The 22,196-nt window shown below is 44.5% G+C and overlaps 2 protein-coding genes and 1 long non-coding RNA gene across 3 annotated transcripts; 1 reads left to right on the top strand and 2 right to left on the bottom strand.

Moving 5' to 3' along the window:
* Positions 1-7,462: 7,462 nt before the first annotated feature.
* On the bottom strand, positions 7,463-9,071 carry LOC124680205. Its single transcript, XR_006995436.1, has 3 exons — positions 9,038-9,071; positions 8,792-8,956; positions 7,463-7,512 (listed from the first exon to the last, which is right to left on the bottom strand). It is a non-coding gene; the product is annotated as an uncharacterized LOC124680205 (long non-coding RNA).
* Positions 9,072-9,455: 384 nt separating this feature from the next.
* On the bottom strand, positions 9,456-13,421 carry LOC124650272. Its single transcript, XM_047189818.1, has 6 exons — positions 13,373-13,421; positions 13,099-13,280; positions 12,727-12,831; positions 12,542-12,634; positions 12,358-12,459; positions 9,456-9,518 (listed from the first exon to the last, which is right to left on the bottom strand). The coding sequence occupies exons 1-6, from the start codon at positions 13,419-13,421 to the stop codon at positions 9,456-9,458; spliced, it is 594 nt and encodes a 197-aa protein (XP_047045774.1).
* A 5,976-nt stretch (positions 13,422-19,397) lies between these two features.
* LOC124680189 lies at positions 19,398-20,873 on the top strand. The gene is made up of 3 exons (XM_047215304.1): positions 19,398-19,488; positions 20,058-20,237; positions 20,330-20,873. Exons 1-3 carry the CDS (start codon positions 19,417-19,419, stop codon positions 20,573-20,575), a joined length of 498 nt encoding a protein of 165 aa, XP_047071260.1. The 5' UTR covers positions 19,398-19,416; the 3' UTR covers positions 20,576-20,873.
* Positions 20,874-22,196: the final 1,323 nt, after the last annotated feature.

The following is a 22,196-nucleotide window of genomic DNA, read 5'->3' as shown; positions in this document are numbered from 1 at the left end:
GGCAGTCCTTCAGCATGTGCCCCTCCTGGCGACAACCAAAGCATATAATCCTTGGCTTCTTGCAATCCTTGGCAAAATGCCCTGGAAGTCCACAGCTTCGGCAAACCATTGGATTGGCAGTCTGAAACGCTTGGTTCCTCCTGCTATTGTAGTAGTTGCTGTTGTTGTTGTTGTTGTTGTTGTTGTACCTTGGCTTGAAACTCAAGCTGGTATTGGGCTTGTTGCTGACAAACCTCTTAGGCTCAAACTTGGCCTTCTTCCTCTTCTCTTCTTGCAGTTGTTTGAAATCATCTTCAAGAGTGATGGCTGCATCCACCAACTCTTGGAACTCCGTTGCTCTCATCATTCGGAGCTGTACCTTGTACTGGGGACTTAACCCCCGCAAGAACCTCTTCTTTTTCTTGTCCTCGGTGTTGACCTCCTCAACAGCGTACCGGGACAACTTGGAAAACTCCCTGACATAAGTCAGGATGGCTTTATCCTTCTGCTCGAGACTTTCAAATTCTCGACGCTTCAGTTCCACAATGCTTTCAGGGACATTGGATTCCCTGAACTTCCTCGCAAACTCTTCCTAGGTAAATACCTTTCCAGCCGGATAAACGGCTATGATGTTGTCCCACCATGATGCAGCAGGTCCACACAGCAAGTGTGTAGCGTAATGAACCTTCTCCTGGTCGTTGCAACCAACAGTATTGAGCTTTCGCTCAGTGTCCATGAGCCATTCTTCCGCGTCCATTGGCTCGGGCGCGTATGCGAAAGATACAGGTTTGGTGTTCTGGAAGTCTGCCAAAGTGACTCCCTGATTCTCGGGTCTCTCAACTCTGTTCTGTTGCAGCAGCTCTGGAAGAATTTATTCTGCTGCTCCAACGTTACACGTTGTCTCTCTTCCATCATCTCGCATGTACTTGGACAAAGTTCTGCTAGCGTCATGGGTGGTGGTGGTGGTGGAAACCGATTCCTGGCTGCTTCATCAGCCTCTTCCTTTTGCTTCGCCTCGCGCTCCATGCGCTGCGCTTCACTCTCCTCACCCGTCAATCCCGATATTTCCCCCTAGTTCTGCAACACAAGATGATACTCATAGTTACTCCATGAGCAAGTTTTCTGAGCTCAACATTGTGCACAGAACTAGTCACGCAAAGGAAATCAAGAAGCAAATCCAAATCATACAAAACATATACCATGTATAAACCTACTTAAGTGGTCTTATTACAATACTCAAGTCGATGTGAGTATGCAAACTCACTTATTAAAGTATATATACAAATTTCTACAAAATATTACACACTACAATACACGTGGTACTTGTGTATTGTAGTACTGCTTCCCTTGGTGGTCTCTAGTCGATCTTCACTCCCGATACATCCCAGGCTTCCATCCGGTCGAACGTGTCGTCCTCCTGACAAAACCTGGAACATAAGGTCTCCCGTCGGCTGGTAGTCGGAATCAGATGATGATCCTAGGGAGAAATCAGTGTTCACGAACTGGTCATTCAGTGCATCATAGTCCACCCATCGGGTGTACTCTCCTGTGACTCCACCATAGGTATCTCCAACATTCGTATCCGGCTCAACCTGTGTCGGATACCCTCCAACTTCTTCCCCATTCCACGGATAACTCTGGTGCTGGGTCGTGGCGTCCTCATTCATCTCCCCGTCATAATACACTGAAGTACTATGAGTTCCAGTATCAGACCCCCAACGCCAACCCGTGGAGTTTTCTATAGGAGTCACGGAACGCTGATTGTTTCCGGATTCCTCTCCACCCTCATATCCTCTATAGGAAGTACTAAGATAGTTCCCAGGTGTAACGGGTGTAGTTTCTCGTTCAGGGTGGTCAATACTAATGTAGTCACCAGCTGAGTAAACTGGTGTGTGTACCTCATTCTCCATAGGTTCCTTCCCCTTAGTCTCCTCCTTGGGTTCATTAAACTCTTCTAGCATTGTATCAATTGCTCCCGTCAAATGATGGTTCAACTGAAAGAACAATGATAGTAAGTTGCGGCTATTGTCCATGTATTTTGCAGCTTCTACTGGTTTGCGTTTGGCATATTTGAAATGGTTAAGCATGGGATCATCGTCCTCCTCCAAATGAGGAATGTGTGTGAATTCGGAACCCCTAAGCTCTTTCATCTTATGCTCCCGAATATCGGTTATGGCTCTCATAACGGCTATATGGTAGGCTGTGTTCATAGTTCTGGCTTCACCTGCTGGCATTACTACGCTCATTCCCAAAGATTCGGGAAGTCGTAGCCCTACCCTACATTTTGCCAATACAGTACCATCATAGTACATGTATTTCTTTACTTGAATATGGGGATCACACCCAAATTCAAGTAACATGGCACGAAGAATATCTGTGAGTCCTCCTTCATATTCACTCAGTGTGGAATCAATCACTTTCACGTTTCGTCCCGGACGTGAACTTGCCATTGTTGGCTGTAGAAATAGAAAGAATATGAGATTAGTAATAATGCATCATAATAGAGATAATAAAGAATTATCGCACTAAAAGATATGATTGTTGTATTCTCAATTGAATATACACCATATTTTTAGAGAATTCTTTACTAGTCCTATTTGACTCCTAACATTCGGTCCCATTTACTAGGTTCCAACCTAAGGTCAAAGCTTTTGCTCTGATACCAACTATGGTGACCCTGCATACCACTGCATGTTGTAGTATGCCATTCGTTGATATAACATTCACGAAGTACCATTCCGCAAATATTACATCCCTCAGAGTAGTACAACAGAACATAGCAGGTCCATACCTCATTCATTTATTATTACAAACATAAAACACATATCGTCTCGGAGTTCCTCTTGGGTCCTAAGAGGAATACTCCTGGGTTCGAGGCGAACCCAACTTAGCTTACAATATAGAAGTCTCATTAAGTTATACATTTATTTCCTCGAGCAGCTAAGTATTAAGAGTTCACACTGCTCGGCTACTACTACTACTCGGTGCTTCTAAGCTTGATCTCCTCCGGAAGCCTCCCCGGTTCCGTAGACTATAAGGTAGTCTACGCCTTCAATACCTCCAGAGAGGTCTGGTTCTTCATAGCCGATGATCTCGGCTCCTTCATGGTTGTCGTAGTCCTCCTCCAGACGATTCAGACAATCTAAGCAAGGGATTTAAGAGTGGGATGAGTATGAGCATACTCAACAAGTTCATTATAGATAAGAGGTGTTTAATGCACTAACTACGATATTAGACTAGAAAGTCTAATACCAATGCAGGTTTTGATACACATTTCTTCAAGAGATTGCTTTTATTTCAAAGAGCTATGTCCGTCAGCCTTCACCGGTTTACTAGAACTTCATGGAGCTCCTTTCCGGCCGCGTTCGCAGTTCCATATCCCGGAACAGGGAGTGACAGGTCACGGTTCTTTACACTCTGCAGAGGTGTGTTGCTTTACCCATAAGAGATCTTAACCTTGGTGCCAACCGGGCAGCTTTCCCGTCCACACTTCCTTCGGTGTGAGGCCCGGTATAAGGTCTAGCCAATCATGTTCCTCCGCTACCTCGAACACCCACCCTTTGTTGCAAGCCCCGACCCTGGGTCCACGCCGGTCCCATTATTCAGGGTGGACCCCGACCACGACGTCAATGCAGGGCTCTACCATACATTCCTACGCCGGTAGCTGCAACCCATCCTAGACCGCAATACCGTGGGGACTTAGGACTCCTAGCCTCACCGCTTGCTCCTTCGGGCGACAAGTGTACTATGGACAATGCCGTGGGGACTTAGGACTCCCCAGCCTCACCAGCTTGCCCCCTTGGATTACAAGTGTACTACGGTAAAGCGCATCCGTTGATGAACGAGAGGTGGAAACACTTTTGACTACTCCGTCCCACTCCGGATCTTATGGTTAACACGGGTATTACGGCACAAGAATCACTGGACGACATTTGTTGTTTAATCCTAGATGGATATAAACCCGTGCAATGGAACCTCCACCATATCAACACAATCCATGGTTCCATTGCCCACCACATAGTTATGAAAATAGTGGTTTTGCTTTTTATGCAATAGTGATAAACATAGTACTTTGCAAGTAATTTGATAAAGATACTCAAATGACATGAGCAAGTGATGAACTTGCCTGAACACTACAAAGTTTTGCAGTTGGATGGTGTGGACTGACCCTTGTCCTCTGGTTCTGAAAAATAGCATCATTGTCCGATAAGGGCAATGGTTAAAGAAGCAATTATGCATGGTTCCAGTTTTAGGGTTTGTTCCCCCCTTCCGATGTCGTTATTATTTCATGTAAGAGGTTAATACTAAGAATAATTTTGGGATACTTTATTTAAAGTAAAATACAACCTTGAAATGTTGTCAAGGTGTTGTTAAAGTCCAAATGCATTAATGGACTTATTTTTATTATTGAAAATTATATGTGTGATTTAAATGATTATTTAAATCATCAAATGAAGACTTATTCTTAGTTGTCTTCAAAAATTCCCTTTTGTATTTTATTATGATAGAGAATTTTATGCTGATCTATTTTCATATTTTTCATTATTTTTTTAGAGCTTTTAAACATTTCTTATTTAATTTCAAATTTTTTGTATTTAATTGAAAATGTGAAATGTCCTATTTACCGCTGGGCCCACCTGTCAGGGTGGCCCAGTGGGTTAACCCTAACCCGAGCCGCACTTGGGCTCGGTCGGCCCACTCGCCCCTTTCTTCCCTCTCCTCGCACCGAAACCCTAACTCCTTCTCCTCTCTGGCGATTTCCTCGTCGCCGCCCCCTTGTCGGAATTCCTCCGGCTAACTCAGGCCGTCGCCGCCGGCGAGATCAGGTGGATCTGATCCGCCTTTCGACGGCGGACACGGTGGTCCGCGTCGATCTGGGATTCGTCTCCGCCATCACGCGGCCCCAACTCGCCTGCAACCCTGGCCGCAAGGGTTCATGGCGATGCGCCGCCTGCCGGCGCTCCTGATGCTGCGGTGTTGCCGTGCCAGGCCGTGGTGTTGCTGGGCGTGGCGGCGCTGCCATGACCAGGTCTGGCCTGGTGCTGCCATGCCTCCGGTGTGTGCCGCCGTGGCCGCCATGGCCGCGTTTCATCGCCTGCGTCACCAGTAAGTGCTCCTTGCCTCCCCTCCTGTGCTTGACCTTCTTCCTCCTCTAGTCCTACGGCTGTGCTTTGCTTGCCTGCACAAGAGCTGTGGTGCTCTTCTGCAGCGCCATGTTTGCCTGTCCCTGCTGTGCTATGCTGTTGCGCTATGTGTGTGCTACAACTATGTGTAGTACCGCCATTCCTCTGTGCAAGAATTCCTAGCTTAATTACTTGCGGTGCTAGCATTTCTTGTCTAACTCCATCCCTGTGCCTCTGTTCTTGTTGATAAGCTTGCTATCTACTCCAGTTTATTCATATATGTTGCCCTAGCTTGATTGCAGTGCCAGTGCACCTGGGTGCTCTTCAGTGTGCTCTAATTCATGGACATGCTCCCTTGAGCATGCTTGTGGTCTAGACAACACCATCCCTTGATGGTGTGCTTCTGCATATAATTATATGTCATACATTTGATTGTCTGCTATGCCATTGTTCCTGTTCTGTGGACATTTAATTTATCAAGTTTCTGTGTGATGCCAGTGATTGATTCTAGCATGCTTTGATATGCTTTAGCAGGCTCTGGTGATCAATTGATCACCACTTGCTTGTTGATTACATGCTTGCTAGCTGCCTGTGCTTATCTGGTGCTCCCTCTGGTGTCTGTGTGACACACATGCTTGTGCTGATGTGTGTTGATGCTTGCTCAAGCATCATCTGATGCTTGCAGTGAGCCATTGGGTCACTGGCAAGATGTTGGTGCTTTTGTTACTGGACTGTTTCATTTATCTGTAATTCCTTGCTTTACTACATGGATAAATGATGTGAACTGTTTAACAGTAATGATCATGTGGATGAATTGGATGTAGCTAGAGGGATTCCAACAGCTGTTGGGTACCCTAGCTCATACTGAACCTTCTTGGGTAATGATGTGATGGCTGGAAATGTTGGCTGTGGGTTGAGGTGGCCTTGACAGCCACTTGGTGCTGTCATGGTAGCTCCCCCATTATCACGTGGCTTGCTTCGTGGTGGATTGTTGCTCACTGGCCTGACCATGTTTGGTTGCCAGATGCTTTTGATGTTGATAAACCTGGATAGACACATGATAGTCTAATCCTGTCTGATGGCTTGCTTGGCTTTAGGTGCTAGATGATTTTGAATGGCTAGTTGATGTCTACGGGAGCTTCTATTCTTGTAGACAGTGTTGGCCCTCCAAGAGCAGAGGTTTGTACACTACAAGGATTCGGGTCTATTGCAACGAAAAAAATTGTCGCAATAGATGCCGTTTTGTGGCAATATGCACCTATTGCCACGAAATGGCGTTCGTTGGCAAGCGTTGCAATTACATGTATGGTAATAGGCTATTGCGACGAAAACGCGATTGTGGCAACAAAGCAATCTATTGCAACAACCATGTGGGGAGTTGCCACATGTTTTCCCGTGGCAGCACTCACTTGTCTCCACAATTTGGTTTGTGGAGATAGCTTGTCGCCACATGCAGCCGTGTCGTGGCGTTTGCCAGTTTGTGGCGATAGACATTTGTGGCAATAACCTATGCCAACGACCTAAGTTTCGTGGCGCACTCTCTTTCGTGGCGATAGCGCGCCGTGGCGATAACCTATGGCAACATCTACTGGTTTGTAGCATTAGCCATTTGCCACGAACCGCTATGCTCGTGGTATTAACTTATGGCGACAATCATTCCACTCGTCGCGATAAATAGGTATGGCAACGGCACAAAAATTTGTGGCGGGAAGGTGTTGCGACAATTGTAACATTTCGTGGCGATACTCTATTTCAACAAAATCCAGTTTCGTGGCGCCAAATGCTTATCGCAACGGGGAAAAAGCTTGTAGCAAGAAGCTACTTGCGACAATGCAAACTTTTTGTGGAGATACTCTGTTTCAACAAAATTCACAATTGTGGCGTTACATACTTTTTGCAGCGTCCAAAATGTTTGTAGCAACAAGTTACCGCCACAATTTGAAGGTTTTGTGGCAATACTCTATTTCAACAAATTTTTATTCCGTGGCGCCAAATAGTTATCACATCATGCATAAAAAATGTGGTAACAATTTATTGCAACAATAAAAAGCTCTTCGTTGCTACATCCTAACGCAACAAAGCATGTAGTCATGGCGACTAGGATTTGACGCAACACTATATTTTTCGTGGTGCTAACCTAAGGCAACAGAATGTGAGTTGTGGCAATAGCTTATCGCAACCATAAAAAAAAATACAACCATTGAATTACAAAATTCAAATCCACACGTATAATATGTAGGTTCATACAAATCACAATTCTCATATCAAATATCCATCAAATGCAACTAAAGTAAAATGTAGGTAGCAATCCAGTAGAGTTGAGTCCATTAATTTCCACCATGGTAGTTCAACTCTCTAAAGTATGTGCAGTTTTCCGTGTACTTCAACCCTGTCCAGCATTCTTTGGGTCCTGCAATCAAAAAATGAACAAAAAAAAATACTTTTAGTAAGCTTATGTATCTTCTGATTCATAACTGATTCAGTAAGCAAGTCCAGAGGGATATAATCGTAAGGAATCTGGTATCACTTTAATTTTAACCATGTATTACAAAAGCATATATCTTAATAGAAATAAATATCTATCTAATTCTATAGGTTCTATGCAGAATCATGTTGATGATGACAAAGGTATATGGTAACACTAAACACTGGCTTGTTACTTGACAGGTTGGAGCACAAATAGAAACTGAACTTTAATAGCAGAAGCTAGACAGTTGGATAGTGAATTCTTTGAAGTGTAAAACATAATTCTTTAGCCAAGCATACTTCGGAAATTACACCAGGACTACAAACGGAGAAAAACTTGTTTAACATGATGAGGATGGCATTGAGAGTTAGAGGATCCCTCGTAATGCATTAATAGAACAGATATCTGAGAAGCAGGAGTACAAAGAGAGAAAAGGACCCAAGATTAAAAATCTTCGCATCCGACTATCTCATCTAAGATCCAAATTAGGATAATGGAATAAAGTTATTAAGCCAAAACTGGAAACAAAGAAACTTGTTCCTGGTATCATCTCGCTTTCTTATTTTCCATGTCATACATACTAAATTACCGGAGTATCTATTTTCCTGTTTTCTTGACATCAATTGTCTAGTTCACATGATCTGACTCACATGAACTACAATCAGGTAATGGAAAAGTAAGTTTATTAGTGATTACGAGAGATGCCCATGTGGCCTTTTTTCTTGCTTACATGTTACAGGTTGAACGAACATTACATCTGCACCCATTTCAGTTCACTGTTTATTGGATATATCAGACAGATCCAAGATTATTAGAAAACTGTCAAATACAGAGGGGAAGCATTTTTTTAGTACTACTTATGAGATGAATAAGACTAGTGCATCAGGTTATGCCGAGAAAGGTGCATCATGGAGGCATGATCTCAACAAGCAATGCGGGAAAGCACTTGAACATGCATCTGGTTAATTTTGCATGACACATATACATCTCACAAATGCATATGAACATAACAAGGACAAAATCAATTGTAGAGGAAGAGGTTGTACAGAAGTATTGCTATGCTACTAAAAGCTTGTATTATGAGCATACTAGAAAGGGAAAGTCTCAAGCACAGATAAGTGGTTTTCTTTATAGAACTGAGCAAGCATTCAGACGAGTAAAGCATGAAGCACACATAAGTGGTCTTATTCATAGAAGTGAGCAAGGTACTGTTGTGACTTACCAATGCTTTGTACATTCGAGAATTCAGTGTTGCAGCTTGTAGGAGTGAATTTGTAGAAATCAAATTTGACTTTGCTCCTAGATTTCTGTTAGGACTAGAGCTCTTTAAAAGAGTGGTTTGCAAATTTGAATTAATATTTTCTTTTTCATTCCTCTTCTTAAGCACCTGCGAGTAAAAGTGCACTTTCAAGCAAGACAAGTTAGCAAAATAAACCTTACATGACAGGAAGCATATGACCGTAATTACCTGTTGGTTTCCCATCTGTTGGCTAAATTTAGCCATCTCGTTGTTGGAACTTTGCCATCATATTTTTTTCAAATTCGAGCCTTGATCTTCGCTCCTCTTCCACCATTTTTTCTCTTGCATCACGCTCTTCTTGCAACCTCACCTCAAGTTGCTCTCTCTCGGAGCGCTCGATGTCAATACTCGCTGCATGTTTGCACGCTCAACTTCTAATTGTTCTTCTAATTCGCTAACATGCCGGCTGAGCTCGGAGTTTCGCTGCAGTGGTTTCAGCTGCAACACGAGCTTGGTCCTCAATCTGCATCCGAAACCTTTCGGAACCAGTTTTGGGCTTGGCCATGTACCCGTAGCCACGAGGCTGCGATGACTTGCATTGAACTCGTGTCTTTATATGCAGTCCGAAAAACATTGTTTCTCTCGCTCAGCTTGATAGTGGACCTTTTGTTTCAGTTTCTTTGTTCTGCACCGCTTCACGTGCTTTGTCCTAAGAACGAAATGAACAATTATAGTTACGACATCAATATTGATCTATAAAAGCTGAAACAAGAATAACACAATGATGTTTTTCTTTCCTTGTGTTCCTGCTCAAAGTCAAGACTCAAGAGGAAATTCGTGGTCCTCGCTGGTGAATCAGTAAGAGGTGGATTTTTTTTGGTCTATGCTGATTTCTGTTTTGGAAGATCAACCACGATTTGTAAGAATGGCAGCTCGGTTTGGAGTTACAGACTAGGCTCTGGCGGAGAATATGTGTTTCTCGGGTAGCTTTCGATGCCTTTGTGAACTGATTTATCTGAAGCAACATGGTTAAATGCGGCTTCAGGGGAGTTTACTTGTTCTGACCGTAAGCAATATTTTGATCCGTGATGGACGTTTCAGCTTGTCTGCAGTTGGAAACCTGGGTCACATCTATGCTGTTTTTAAGATTCGAAACGGCGGTAGCTTCTATCTCTGTATAATCTTTATGATCCCGTTGGAGCGGCCTCCAATCGATCTTACGATTCTGATTTGTAGTGCAAGTACGTATGTTCACCAAAAAATGTAATCTAGGCAGATATTCTTATGAAGCGAATACATTTTTGTCTTCAATCAGATGATGATTTTGAAACACCACGTGGAAGTACTGGTCTGGAAGGGGCAAGAAGAGGCATTGGCAATTGGTCCAAGGGCATGGCAGCACCTAGGTCTCTAAATGCAAATGCAAACAGGGGCAATCTGATTTCCGTGGGGCATGACGGGCGCGGGGGAAAGGTGAAAGTCCTGAAAGATCATGGCCGGTTCCGGAGTCGGTTAAACTGGTTCTATCATTTGCCTTGTTATTTTTCCGAGAAAATATTCCTGTTCTTTGTCGGACAGCGTGAAGCAACTTAACTATCTAATCTAATCTAATCCCATGCATCAATCTCCGCAGGGTAGCAAGACTCCAAGCACTGTGGCCCAAAGCTCAGCGTAAGGCTGGAGGCAAAAGCGGGCAATCTCAGATAGAGCACTTCTTTGGGAAGAGATGATCCTACTGAAGAATGCATGTTGTGGTGAAATGGCGCCTGAGAACAATCTGCATTCTGCCTCGTGTGGGTTCTGCCATACTCGCAGTGATAACTGGAACCAGATTTTGTAACTAGTTGATGCTACACCATTGGTACTAGAGCAGTGGTGATAGAAGCTCTACACAATCTCCCAATGGCCAATGCTATGTGAGGACCCTGAACTCCTATCAGTATCAGGTTTACAACACACACACACACACTGGCTTGTACTGTGTATTGTTCGGAGTTCAGAAGGCAACAAGGTGCCACTGTGAACTTGATTCACTTTTTCTTGTGTGTGTATGGTAACTTGATTCACATGTTAATACATTGTTAAGCTTCAGTTTTATCGCAAGGTTTAAACCTAGTCTGGTTTCAACATTATCTCAGATGTCCAGTAGCAATGTAGCAACTGGCAAGCAAAGCTTCAGTGCTTCAGTGAGAAAAATCAGAAAAGGAGGAGGAAAAAAAAGTTAAACTGAATCTAAAAGTATTTCTATAATTAACCCTGTAGTTTATTTGTGACTAGTACTAGAGTAGGTGCTGGAAGGGTTCTGGTTCGCTGGAGAAGCTGTGACAGCAGATGAGCTGGTCCAATCCCGAGGAGACACCAAACGGGAAAACATGAACCCTCTAGTTGTAGGACTAGGTGCTCAACATCTAGATCCATTGAAAACGATGTTTAGTGGAAAGCTACACTGGCTGCTTTGTCTTATCCCCTCAGAAGCACACAGCAAGTTCCCTTACTCAAAAGTCAATCAAATTTGAAGTGCTCACAAAACTCCATAATTCCTGCACGACACATGCTCATTAACTAGTGCCATTCCAAGTCATGCACGTATCTCACAAGAATTTGAATGAACTTCATATGAATCAATTCATTTCTTTCATGACCAAACAAGAATTCTCGTGGTTGTTGGGAAACCAGGATGTATCTTTTTGAAGGAGGCTGATTCTAGGGCCTCTTTGCCATGAAGATTTTTTGTAAGAATTTGGAGGATAGAAATCATCAGGAATTTTCTGCATGATGGTTGTTTTATCCGAAAGATCGAGTCATATAGGAATACTTCCTAATTTTTTTCTTTTGACCTACATAATATCATTGATAATATTTAATCGACAAGAAACTTAGTGGATGTACAACCTAGCCACCTAGGTTTAAATCTATGCGGACACAAATTTGGATTTATTATTCTATTTAAAAAATCCTTACCGCATTCCTTTTAATTTTTTAATCGACCCAAACCTGTTGGAAAGAACCCTTTGATTTTCCGTGATGGCAGTATACTTAACTACTAGGTAATTAGCGTGGGTTGATCAGGATTGCTATTACGAAATATTGGTGGGTTGATCGGAAATGGTATTATAAAATATTGGTGCTGATATTAACCGAAAGAAAATTACTAAATATTTCATAGCATCTTTTTCAAAGAGTAGATTAAATAAGAAAAAAATTAAAGGTTAAGATGAAAGGGTGAACTGAGGCTGAGTTTGTGGCTAAAGTTTAGATTTTTTGGGATTTTTTTTTCTCGCATTGCAACACACGACTTAAGGTGTTTCCAGTAGCAAGTTTTGAAGCGCAATTGCAATATGATGTGAGTGTGATTAAGATAGACGAAATAGTTTGACATGAACATGTATAAGAAGATGTGTTTCCGCTAATCATTCGAATTCAATAATAATATTTAATTTTTTCTTTTCTAAAACACATGGGCTGTAACGTGGTCTACCGTAGCAACGATTGTGATGTCTTGTAAAAGCTGAAACAAGAATAACACAATGATGTATCAGTACACTCACATAAACTTCCTGGGACTCTGGGTTAGACCATGTTCCATTCTTCGTGTGTGTGAGTTCCCATAGAGCAACACAATCCGGCTCTTCTCCAGTTTCCAAGTTTCTCTGCAAGTAATATGACAATGAGAAACTTCAAACATGAAACCATAGCTACCATCGAGGCATACATATTTAGTTAGGCTCATACCTTCTCAAAACTTAGTTGGGCGTACGATTTTGATCCAACTCTATGTTTTGTTTTCTGTTTCTTGCGATTATCGGAGTTCAGTTGGCTGCGTGCCTATCCATTCATTGAAACCAAATATAAACAGCCAAACAACACACTTCATGTAAACACACAAAGTGCACACAAACGGTGAGATTAGAGATAACCTGGAATTTTTCATCATTGCCGAAGTAGTTGATCATCCATTCCCACTCTTCCGGTTCTAAGTCTTCCGGAACATTAGCCAATCTAGCATCATCTGTTTTGAATGCCTTGTAAGTGGAGCTTAGAGTTGATCGCCAGCCTCTATATCGCTCTTGCGCAATTCTGAGAATTTTCTCTTCGGTTTCCGGTGTATCTTCTAGGTCCCATCTGTCCCGTAAAACATAGACAACCGAATATAAATAAGTGGTGCATTGGCGATGATAAAATAAGATAACAAACATGAAAAAGGTTGTACGCACTATCACATCTGCGACAATGAGTCGATGCACACTTGGGTGAATGTCGGACCACCTCCTCACCCCAATGAGTGGTACCTTCCTTTTCATTATCACTACCACGTCATCCTTGAATGAGCGATAGTTCATTCCTATCGTACCACCCAACGTTTCAGAAAATGTAATATTTAGCTTCGCAGATCCGTTGGCAAAACGCTTCTGAGCTGCTTTAACACCTTTTACAACACCTCGCCCTTTCTTCTTCTCTCGTCCATCTGCTTCTACAACCCAAATCATAGAAAAAAAGTATCGCATGACTTGGTTATTAGATTGTGTCGGATCGGAGGACCCAGATTAGAAGGAGAGAAAGTACCATCCTCGTAGTTGCGCACGATAGCGGCGAGCATGGGATGGCCATTCATCCAGGGCACACATGTCATTAGCCGACACTCGGAGTGTCGGATTGTCCTTGAGTACCGTACAAGATTTAGCAATATTGAAGATTTACCAATTTAACCCATACAAGGATTTTATGCATTATAGCAAATGCTAGGGACAGCTTAAGTGAGATAAACGAGTTTACCAGATCTGGGTTGTCCACCGTTGTTTTTGTATTCGGTTATACTTTCCGTCCTTGTTAAGACAACAGAGCCTTTCCTTACTGCACACAAAAACAATAAAAGGACATAGCATTAACAAACCATATTTGATGTGCACCATTCAGATAGGTGATCAAGAAGTAAATATGGTGTGTACCAGCAGCATCCACCGTTGAACTCATCCTTATGCCCTTGTGTAGGTACGATCAGAAATTGAGTCATATTCAGAAGAAAAAAAACACAAAACGAAAGCAGGCATACTTTAGCACTTCAATATCTTGGAAACAATCTCTTAAACACAAGTACAAGAAGCCAAACATGCATAAATGTTACAGCAAAAAGCACTACGGGGGTCCTGTATTTCTTTGGTAATTGCCCAGTGTCGTGGACATCTCAGAAGCAAAGAATTGTCGCTATATCCTCGTGTGAAGCAGAGTATGTGGCTGCTACAGCTGCTTCGTGTCAGGGGATATGGCTAAGCAGGTTAATTGGTGAGCTACTTGGTCATGAGGCTGAAAAATCAGTACTGAAGATTGATAATCAGTCTACTATCGCATTGTGCAAAAACCCCGTCTTTCACGAATCCACGAATTCGCGTTGTGTTCTGGACCTGTGATCTAACAATTTGTTGAGATGGGTTGCAATAGAACTAATGCAAATCCAGTAAGAAGGGAAGAAGCAATCCAGTAAGAAGTTCACTCAGTTGAAATTAATATTGTATGAATTAGGATTAGCTAAATTTGAACATCAGTATATAATGTGTTATTCAAACATTAGACAAGAAACAAGTTAGATGTTATAAAAGTGCATAACTGCATACAACCTAGTACAAATAAAACAGTGTCATATACTACAGGCAACATCTAAAGCTGGGCATGGCTATCATAGCACCAAAACGCAGCCACCATAACAAGCAAGTTACAGAAAAAAGGCTCCCGAACGTAATCGGGCGAACAAAAGCATTTCGGGCATCTCATGGAAGCTGATTTGTAGATATAAGCGTAAGAGATGATTTCTAGATATAAGACGATTTTGTCTTCTCTCCTCATTATTTAATTATGCACCACATAGGATAAAGAGTATGATATTTGTAATGTGTAATAACATCAATAACAATGTGGAGCATTTGTAAAGACCTTAAAAGGCAATTGGTAGTTGTATATCTGTCATATATAGTCAATCAAACATGCTCGGGAGTAAGTACCAATATTTTTTATTAGAAATACTTTTTCTTGCCCGTGCAACAATGACTTACTCGGAACACTTAGCACATAAATTATTCCATACAAAAGTACTATACTTTCTCCGGTTTAAAATAATTGCGAAAATAGATGTATCTAGGGCAGAAGTACATCCATTTTTAAACAATTACCGTATTTTAAACCGGAAAACATAGAAAGTTATCTCGGTGAATCCTATAACTGACGAATCCGGTGAAGAAAAGCATTTGGAACATTCGAGCGGTGACATGGAAAACATAGAAAGTTATTGCATCACCTTATGAGAACCTGGTTTGCATCCACTCAAGGGTGCAGCAAACCGCCTACCAATCTATTATTATTAAGCACAAAAATGAAGATGATATCCATCTAAAAATTGCAGAGGTTCGTGCAGCTAACTCTATCAGATTTGTTGAGATGGGTTGCAATAGAACTAATGCAAATCGGGATGTACCGTATTGGCCTACACGCTACCTTCCCCACCCTCAAGAACGCCTCGCCGGCACGCTCCCGCTTACCTTCCCCACCCCCACCGCCCGCCCTCCAGGACCTCAGCCTGCACGGGCGGCTGAACGCCTGCACGGGCGGATCAACGCCTCAACGCCTCGACGACAATCCGCGCCTCAACGCCTCCACGGGCGGCTGGCGCATCCCGCCCGCCCTCCCCACCTCCGCCACCCAGCTCCGCGTCCTCCGCCTCGACAACTGCAGCCTCGTCGGCCCCATCCCACTCTCCCTCGGCGCCATGTCCGGGCTCCAGGGCATCATGCCGCGGGAGGTGGGAACTTCGCTCAATCGCTCGATGCAGGGGAAGAATACGGCCGCGGGGGATGCAGGGGAAGAATACGGCCGTCGGTGGTTCTGGATGCAGGGTAAGTGAATTACCGTCCGTGTTTTCCTGTGTTGACGCCGTGAGGAGAAGCTGGGAAGAGACCTCAGATCCAATCGGGCGAGCTGACGCCGTGATTTATAATCGATAGTTACGGGTAGTTTAGCGGGAAGGTTAAATATAGGCTATTTTGGTGGGAACAAATTTTTTTATAAGGAAAGTAATTAGGGGGCTTAGCGGGAGGTTGGAAAATATTGGCGCAAACTACTGTAGTAGCTAAATTAGGTGGCGGGAAACTAATTCGTTTTGGAGGGAATGTTTAGAATAATGAAATAAATTGGAAAAAAAAATGTCATGGACCACGCGACCTCGACGGCGGTTGCGAGATGCAGCTCGCATCCTGGCCGCCCATCCGCCCGTTCTGCAGATGGACTGAACACGGCGACCTCGACGCCGGCGGCCGACCTGTCGCTTCGCCTTCAACCACCATGGGTTGCTGCTCGTCGAGCGGCTGCTGGCGATTTGGTCTTATGCACGGGGGTATATTCATATTACCGCGCGCCGGCGAACGCGAAGGTGCCGGGGATAACCCCTTACCACCGGCGAGGTGATCGCCGGCGAACGCGAATGCGCCATCGATAGCCCAAATCCATGCGCCGACGGTAAGGATTTTTGTACTACTGTCTCTCTTCCTCCATCGCTGCCGAGCGGTTCTGGCGATGCGACGGTCCATCTATGCCGGTCCAGATGGGCGATGCGACGGTCCATCTATGCCATTCCATATATAACGGTTTGTATCGAGAAGTATTTGTACATACACAAGGGGTCATCATGTTGATCATGGAACCAAAATGAAATGCCGCCACATATGTCGACACTTTCCAACTTGAAAAACCCTAGGTGTACTTGATGTAGGGTAATGGAGGTGATGTGGGGGAGGGGTGCTACGCTCATTGACAGAAACATAATGGCACCTTCACTTTGAGGCTACTATAGGTCATAGTGTTGCCTTGAAATATGATTGTAGATGGGAGATGGTACCGTCGATCTATGTCGGTCTATGTCAGTTCAGATGGGCGATGCAACGGTCGATCTATGCCATTCCAGATATAACAGTATGTATCGAGAAGCATCTGTACATACACAAGGGGTCATCGTGCTGCTCATAGAACCAATATCAAATGCCGCCACATATGGTGACACTTTCCAACTTGGAAAACCCTAGGTGTACTTGATGCAGGGTAATGGAGGTGATGTGGGGGGGGGGGGGGGCTAGGCTCATTGAAAGAAACATAATGGCACCCTCACTTTGAGGCTTCTAGGTCATAGTATGGCCTTGAAATATGATTGTAGATGGGCGATGGTATGGTCGATCTATGTCAGTCCAGATGGGCGATGCGATGGTCCATCTATGCCATTCCAGATATAACGGTTGGTATCGAGAAGCAGTTGTGCATGCAAAAGGGGTCGTCGTGTTGATCATAGAACCAAAATCAAATGTCGCTACATATGTCGACACTTTCCAACTTGGAAACCCTAGGTATTTGATGCAGGGTAATGGAGGTGATGTGGGGGAGGGGGCTACGCTCATTGGCAGAAACATAATGGCACCTTCACTTTGAGGCTACTAGAGGTCATAGTGTTGCCTTCAAATATGATTGTAGATGGGAGATGGTACCGTCGATCTATGTCAGTCCAGATGGGCGATGTGACGGTCGATCTATGCCATTCCAGATATAACGGTATGTATCGAGAAGCAGTTGTACATACACAAGGGGTCGTCGTGCTGATCATAGAACTAAAATCAAATGCCGCCACATATGGCGACACTTTCCAACTTGGAAAACCCTAGGTGTATTTGACGCAGGGTAATGGAGGTGATGTGGGGGGCTACACTCATTAAGGAAGTTCGATGGTACATCGACATTTATTTGAAACTACCCTAATCTACTCCGAGTCCCAGTCGAAGTCCGAAGAGTTGGTGGTGTCGGACACCGGAGTGGATGTCCACTCGAAGGAGGAGGATGAGAGGAGGAGAGGACGATCGTGACCCGGCGCCGTTTTTCTTCTCCTCCACCTTCCTCGCGGCCTTCTCCACCCTCTCCGCCTTCCTCGTCGCCGACGCCGCCTGGCTCTGCTCGCGGTCCGCCTTCTTCTTCTCCACCGCCGCTTGCTCTTTGATGGAGCCGTTGCTGCTCACGCGTGACGGCCGACGACGGCGGGGCGAGCGCCGGCGCCCGCTCCCGCGTCCACACATCGTCGAAGTTCATTGTGCGGCGGGAGCGGCCGAGGCGCAAGGCGATGACATCGTAGGCGCGCGCGCCGCCTCGTGCGCCGCCTCGAACGTGCCAAGGCGGATGCGCTCCTCGCCGGAGCGGATCTCTGCGTCGAAGTGGCTGCTTGGCCGCGGTAGCTGGAGGAGGAGCGACGGCAGGGAGGCATCGTGTCGGCGGAGGCGGAGCGGGGAGACGTGGGAGGCAGAGGTGGAGAGACACACGGGCGGCTGAAGTTTCCGCGAGGTTGGCTTGCGCGCACGTGGCGTTTATAGCATGCGCGGCAGCCTAAGAGGCAAGTTTCCCGGCGGGATAGCGCAAAAATCGCGGACGCGACAAAGTTTTTAGCGCGCGGCTTTTTCGCGTGTCCGTTTGCGATTCGCGCGGGTTCCCGCGCGCTAAACTGGTGGTTTTTTTTGCGCGCGTTTTTACTGTTGGAGATGCTATTACCCGAGTAGGTGAAAATACACTTATGGCTTGACGCCCTGTCTCCCTTTATTCAGATTGATATATGCGACCGGACCCCTGTTCTCTTTCTTCTCTTTCTATTCCCCTTTGTGTACAGACCAAATCGCACCAGAGTCTCCGTCGCCAGAGGACAGAAGATGGAGATCCAGGAAGTGATAGTACTCTTTGATAGCGACGATGAGGAAGCTTCTTGTTCATGTAAGCCGTCGCCACAATTTGTGTCCTATTTTCATCTATTTTCATCCAGTTGACCTACGTCCCACAAATAATACTTCCCCTTGATGTAGCATGTAAGGAAAAACACGCTGCCGCCGCCGCCGCATTTTGGAAGAAATCAGAGAAGAAGAAGGTTCCAGACGACGCCGCTCGCTGGTCCAGGAAGCGCCGCCTTGCCGGCTCCGCCGGCGGATCGAAGGCCCGCCAAGACGCCGTCCCCGGTGGCGGCTTCACGAAGCGCCGCCGTGCCGTAGGTCGCAGTTCGAGCCACGACGCCGTCGCCGCAAGCGGATCGAGGAAGCGCGAAGACACCGTCGCCGCCGGCGGGTCGAGGAAGCGTCGTCATGCCGCCTCCGCTGCCGGATCGACACATCGCAAAGACGCCGACGCTGTTGGCGGGTCCTGGAAGCGTCGCCATGCCGTCTCGCGCGGGCGGATCGAAGAATCGCGGAGACGCCGCAGTCGGATCGAGGAAGGTCTGATCTCTAATCTTTACTCTCACGGTACATAATAGGTTCCACTTGTGTTCATGTTTTCCATCACCAGAGTTGGCGGGTGGGTAGTGCTTGGTTCATAATGCTTCGCCGTGGCAACCACCCGCACAGCTGTTTCGTGGATTTCCATGTGTTGATGCTCGTGTTAAAAGTGATTCTTTATGATTATCCCTGTGGACTTGCAGAGGGAGCATTCTCTTGCCATCGCCGCCGGAGGATCGAGAACCGGCAAGACGGCCTCGTCGCCGGCGGGTCGAGGAAGCGCCGTCACAGATCGGGTAACCGGCAAGATGGCATCGTCGGCTCGGAGGGTCGAGGATGCGCCGTCACGGATCGGGAAACCGGCAAGACGCCGTCGCAGCTATCGGTTTGAGGAAGCGCATTCGCAAGGCCCGATCTCCGAACTCGTCCTCGTATTTTGTAAATCTTATGTTATCTTGAAGAATTTCCTTTTATTTGATTTGAAACTTCTGTCTTTTTTATCGTCCGAAACCTAACATTATTCAGATTCAGAATTCTTAACCAAGTTAATGCAATACAAAAGTTGCCGTTGTTGACAGAGAAGTGCTACAGCAATAAATTAGATATACTTGATAGTTTTTATGAATAATATTCTCACGCATTCCTTCAACATAACCACAGTATGCTCTCGAAATGCTAATCTTATAAAGAACTAAAATGGTCCTTGCTGCATAAAAAAAACTGTGTGGAGTTGATTTGCAAGTTGTCTAGCTTCTGCTATTTAAGTTGAGTTTCTATTTGTGCTCCAACCTGTCAAGTAACAAGCTAGTGTTTATAGTTACCATATACCTTTGTCATATCTGAATAACATCAACATGATTCTGCATAGAACCTATAGAATTAGATAGATATTTATTACTATTAAGATATATGCTTTTAACATACATGGTTAAAAGTGATACCAGATTCCTTATGATTATATCCCTGTGGACTTGCAGAAGATACATAAGCTTACTGAATCAGTTATTGCGACTCGTTCCAACATTGTTACCACTATGGAGAAGCAGATGGTACGCAGGTTTTTGGAATCCATATTCCAGGTCTATGCTTGTGCTGATGGCACTTGTTCTGTTATTGTGCATACACTAACATCTACTGATGTCAACAAAAAGCAGATGGTACGTGTGACATCAAGTTATTTTCTTCGATTTTTAACAGTGCTGTTTCCATTCTTGATACAAAGTTTTGAACCATGATATTGATATTGCAGAGGCTACCAATGCGTGCGGTTCCAGATGACTTGGAGATAACTGGAGATATCACTGTTCGATTCTATCCAGCTGTGAGTGTTACTGGATCATACAAGGTGCTCCTTAATGATGATGGGCGTGTAAAGATTGATTGTTGGAAGGACTTCATCAAGGAGGCCGGCTGGGAAGTCAATAGGAAGATAGTGATGCTGTTTTGCCGCGGCAACGGTTTCACCTGGCTGTTTGCTAACCCTCTCCATGGTTAGGATGTGGAAATCTAGCTTCTATGTGTTAGACTCAACTGGTGTCTTATGTTATTATTAAGTGTTATGTTAAAGTTCTGCACTTGGACCTGGTTTAAGTTACTGCAAGCAAGTGCTAGCAGTGGTGTCTTAGTTTGTCAAGTTTGATGCACTTGGACCTTCTTTAAGTAAGTGCAAGCAAGTTTTAGAAGTGGTGTCCGATTTTGTTAAGTTGGATGTTGGAGCTGTGCACTTGGAACTTGGTTTAAGTAAGTGCAACCAAGTGGTTGGTGGTACCAATTAAATCACTTTTGATGCTGTATAACTGTATATAAAGTATGCTTGCTATCTGTCCTTGTGGGCATATCATATGCAATATGCAAGTTTGAAACTTCATAACTGTTTTGGATGAATCACCAGATTACTTTCGTCTTACAAGTTGATCAAACTTCTAATTATCTCATTCCCAAATGGGGTCTGCATAATTTCAGTTCACTCTACGCCTCTACGGTTCCTCAAGTGCTTGACCTTTCTGGAGCAATTATATTATCGGCGTGCCGGATCCGGCCGGACCCCATCGCTAGTTTTAGTGTGAAAAGGCAGAATGGTTACAGCCATAGTTCATATCAGGGATTACATGGTGGCAGGCAGATCTCAATTCTTTCCTTTCATTTTTGGCGCTGTCAAGGTTCGAGTGTTACCGTCAAACACATTCAGAGAGAGTAATGCTTCTTTCTTAAACACTCGGAGAGAGCAATGTGAGATGTTCAAGAGGGTCCTGAAGTTCAGACGATGCATGATCAGAGATGTCAGGACGAGTGTGAGTCTTCTATTTTTATGGAATGTCACACCGGGCAGCACTGATATTGCTGTTGCATGAGAAAAAAAAAGGACACAGCAATTGGTGAACAGGCTCTACGAGCTGTCTGTCTCAGAACCAAAATGTAGTTTCGACAAGAATACGCATATTTGAAATTTTGCACAGACTTATGAATACTGGATCACAAAGTCATAGCTTTTGTAAAATTTCCCTTCCTGGACACAATTTGGATGTTATGCACATCGAGAAGAACATCTGCGACAGCGTTCTTGGGACTTTGCTTGAGATGGATGGGAAATCAAAGGATGGTGTGAAGGCTCGTCTTGATTTGGAGTACTTGAAAATTAGGAAGGACCAGACATCCAAAGCCCGGTAAGAACAAGTATGAAATAAAGAAAGGTTGCTATGCTTTAAAAAAGGAAGAGAAGATATTGCTCCTCAAATTTTTGCAGAGCATTAAGATGCCCGATGGATATGCTTCACACATTAAACGATGTGTGGTCCTCGATCAGTGCAAGATTACTGGACTCAAAACTCATGACTGTCATGTTATATTTCGAAACTTCTTCCTATTGCATTGCGCAAGCTTCTGCCAGAGAATGTTCTTAACCCATTGCTTCAACTGAGTAAATTCTTTTCTGATTTATGCTCCAAGGAGTTAAAGGATGAGGATTTGGTGAAGTTGAGCGAAACAATCCCAGAAACTCTATGCCAGCTCGAGATGATCTTTCCACCTGCATTCTTTGATATTATGATGCATCTGCCAATTCATCTCGCTGAAGAGGCACGATTGGGAGGGCCTGTCTTGTACGAGATGGATGTATC

Source organism: Lolium rigidum, chromosome 1 (assembly GCF_022539505.1).
Source record: "Lolium rigidum isolate FL_2022 chromosome 1, APGP_CSIRO_Lrig_0.1, whole genome shotgun sequence".
NCBI lineage: Eukaryota > Viridiplantae > Streptophyta > Magnoliopsida > Poales > Poaceae > Lolium > Lolium rigidum.
This window is presented reverse-complemented; position numbering and strand designations above follow the sequence as displayed.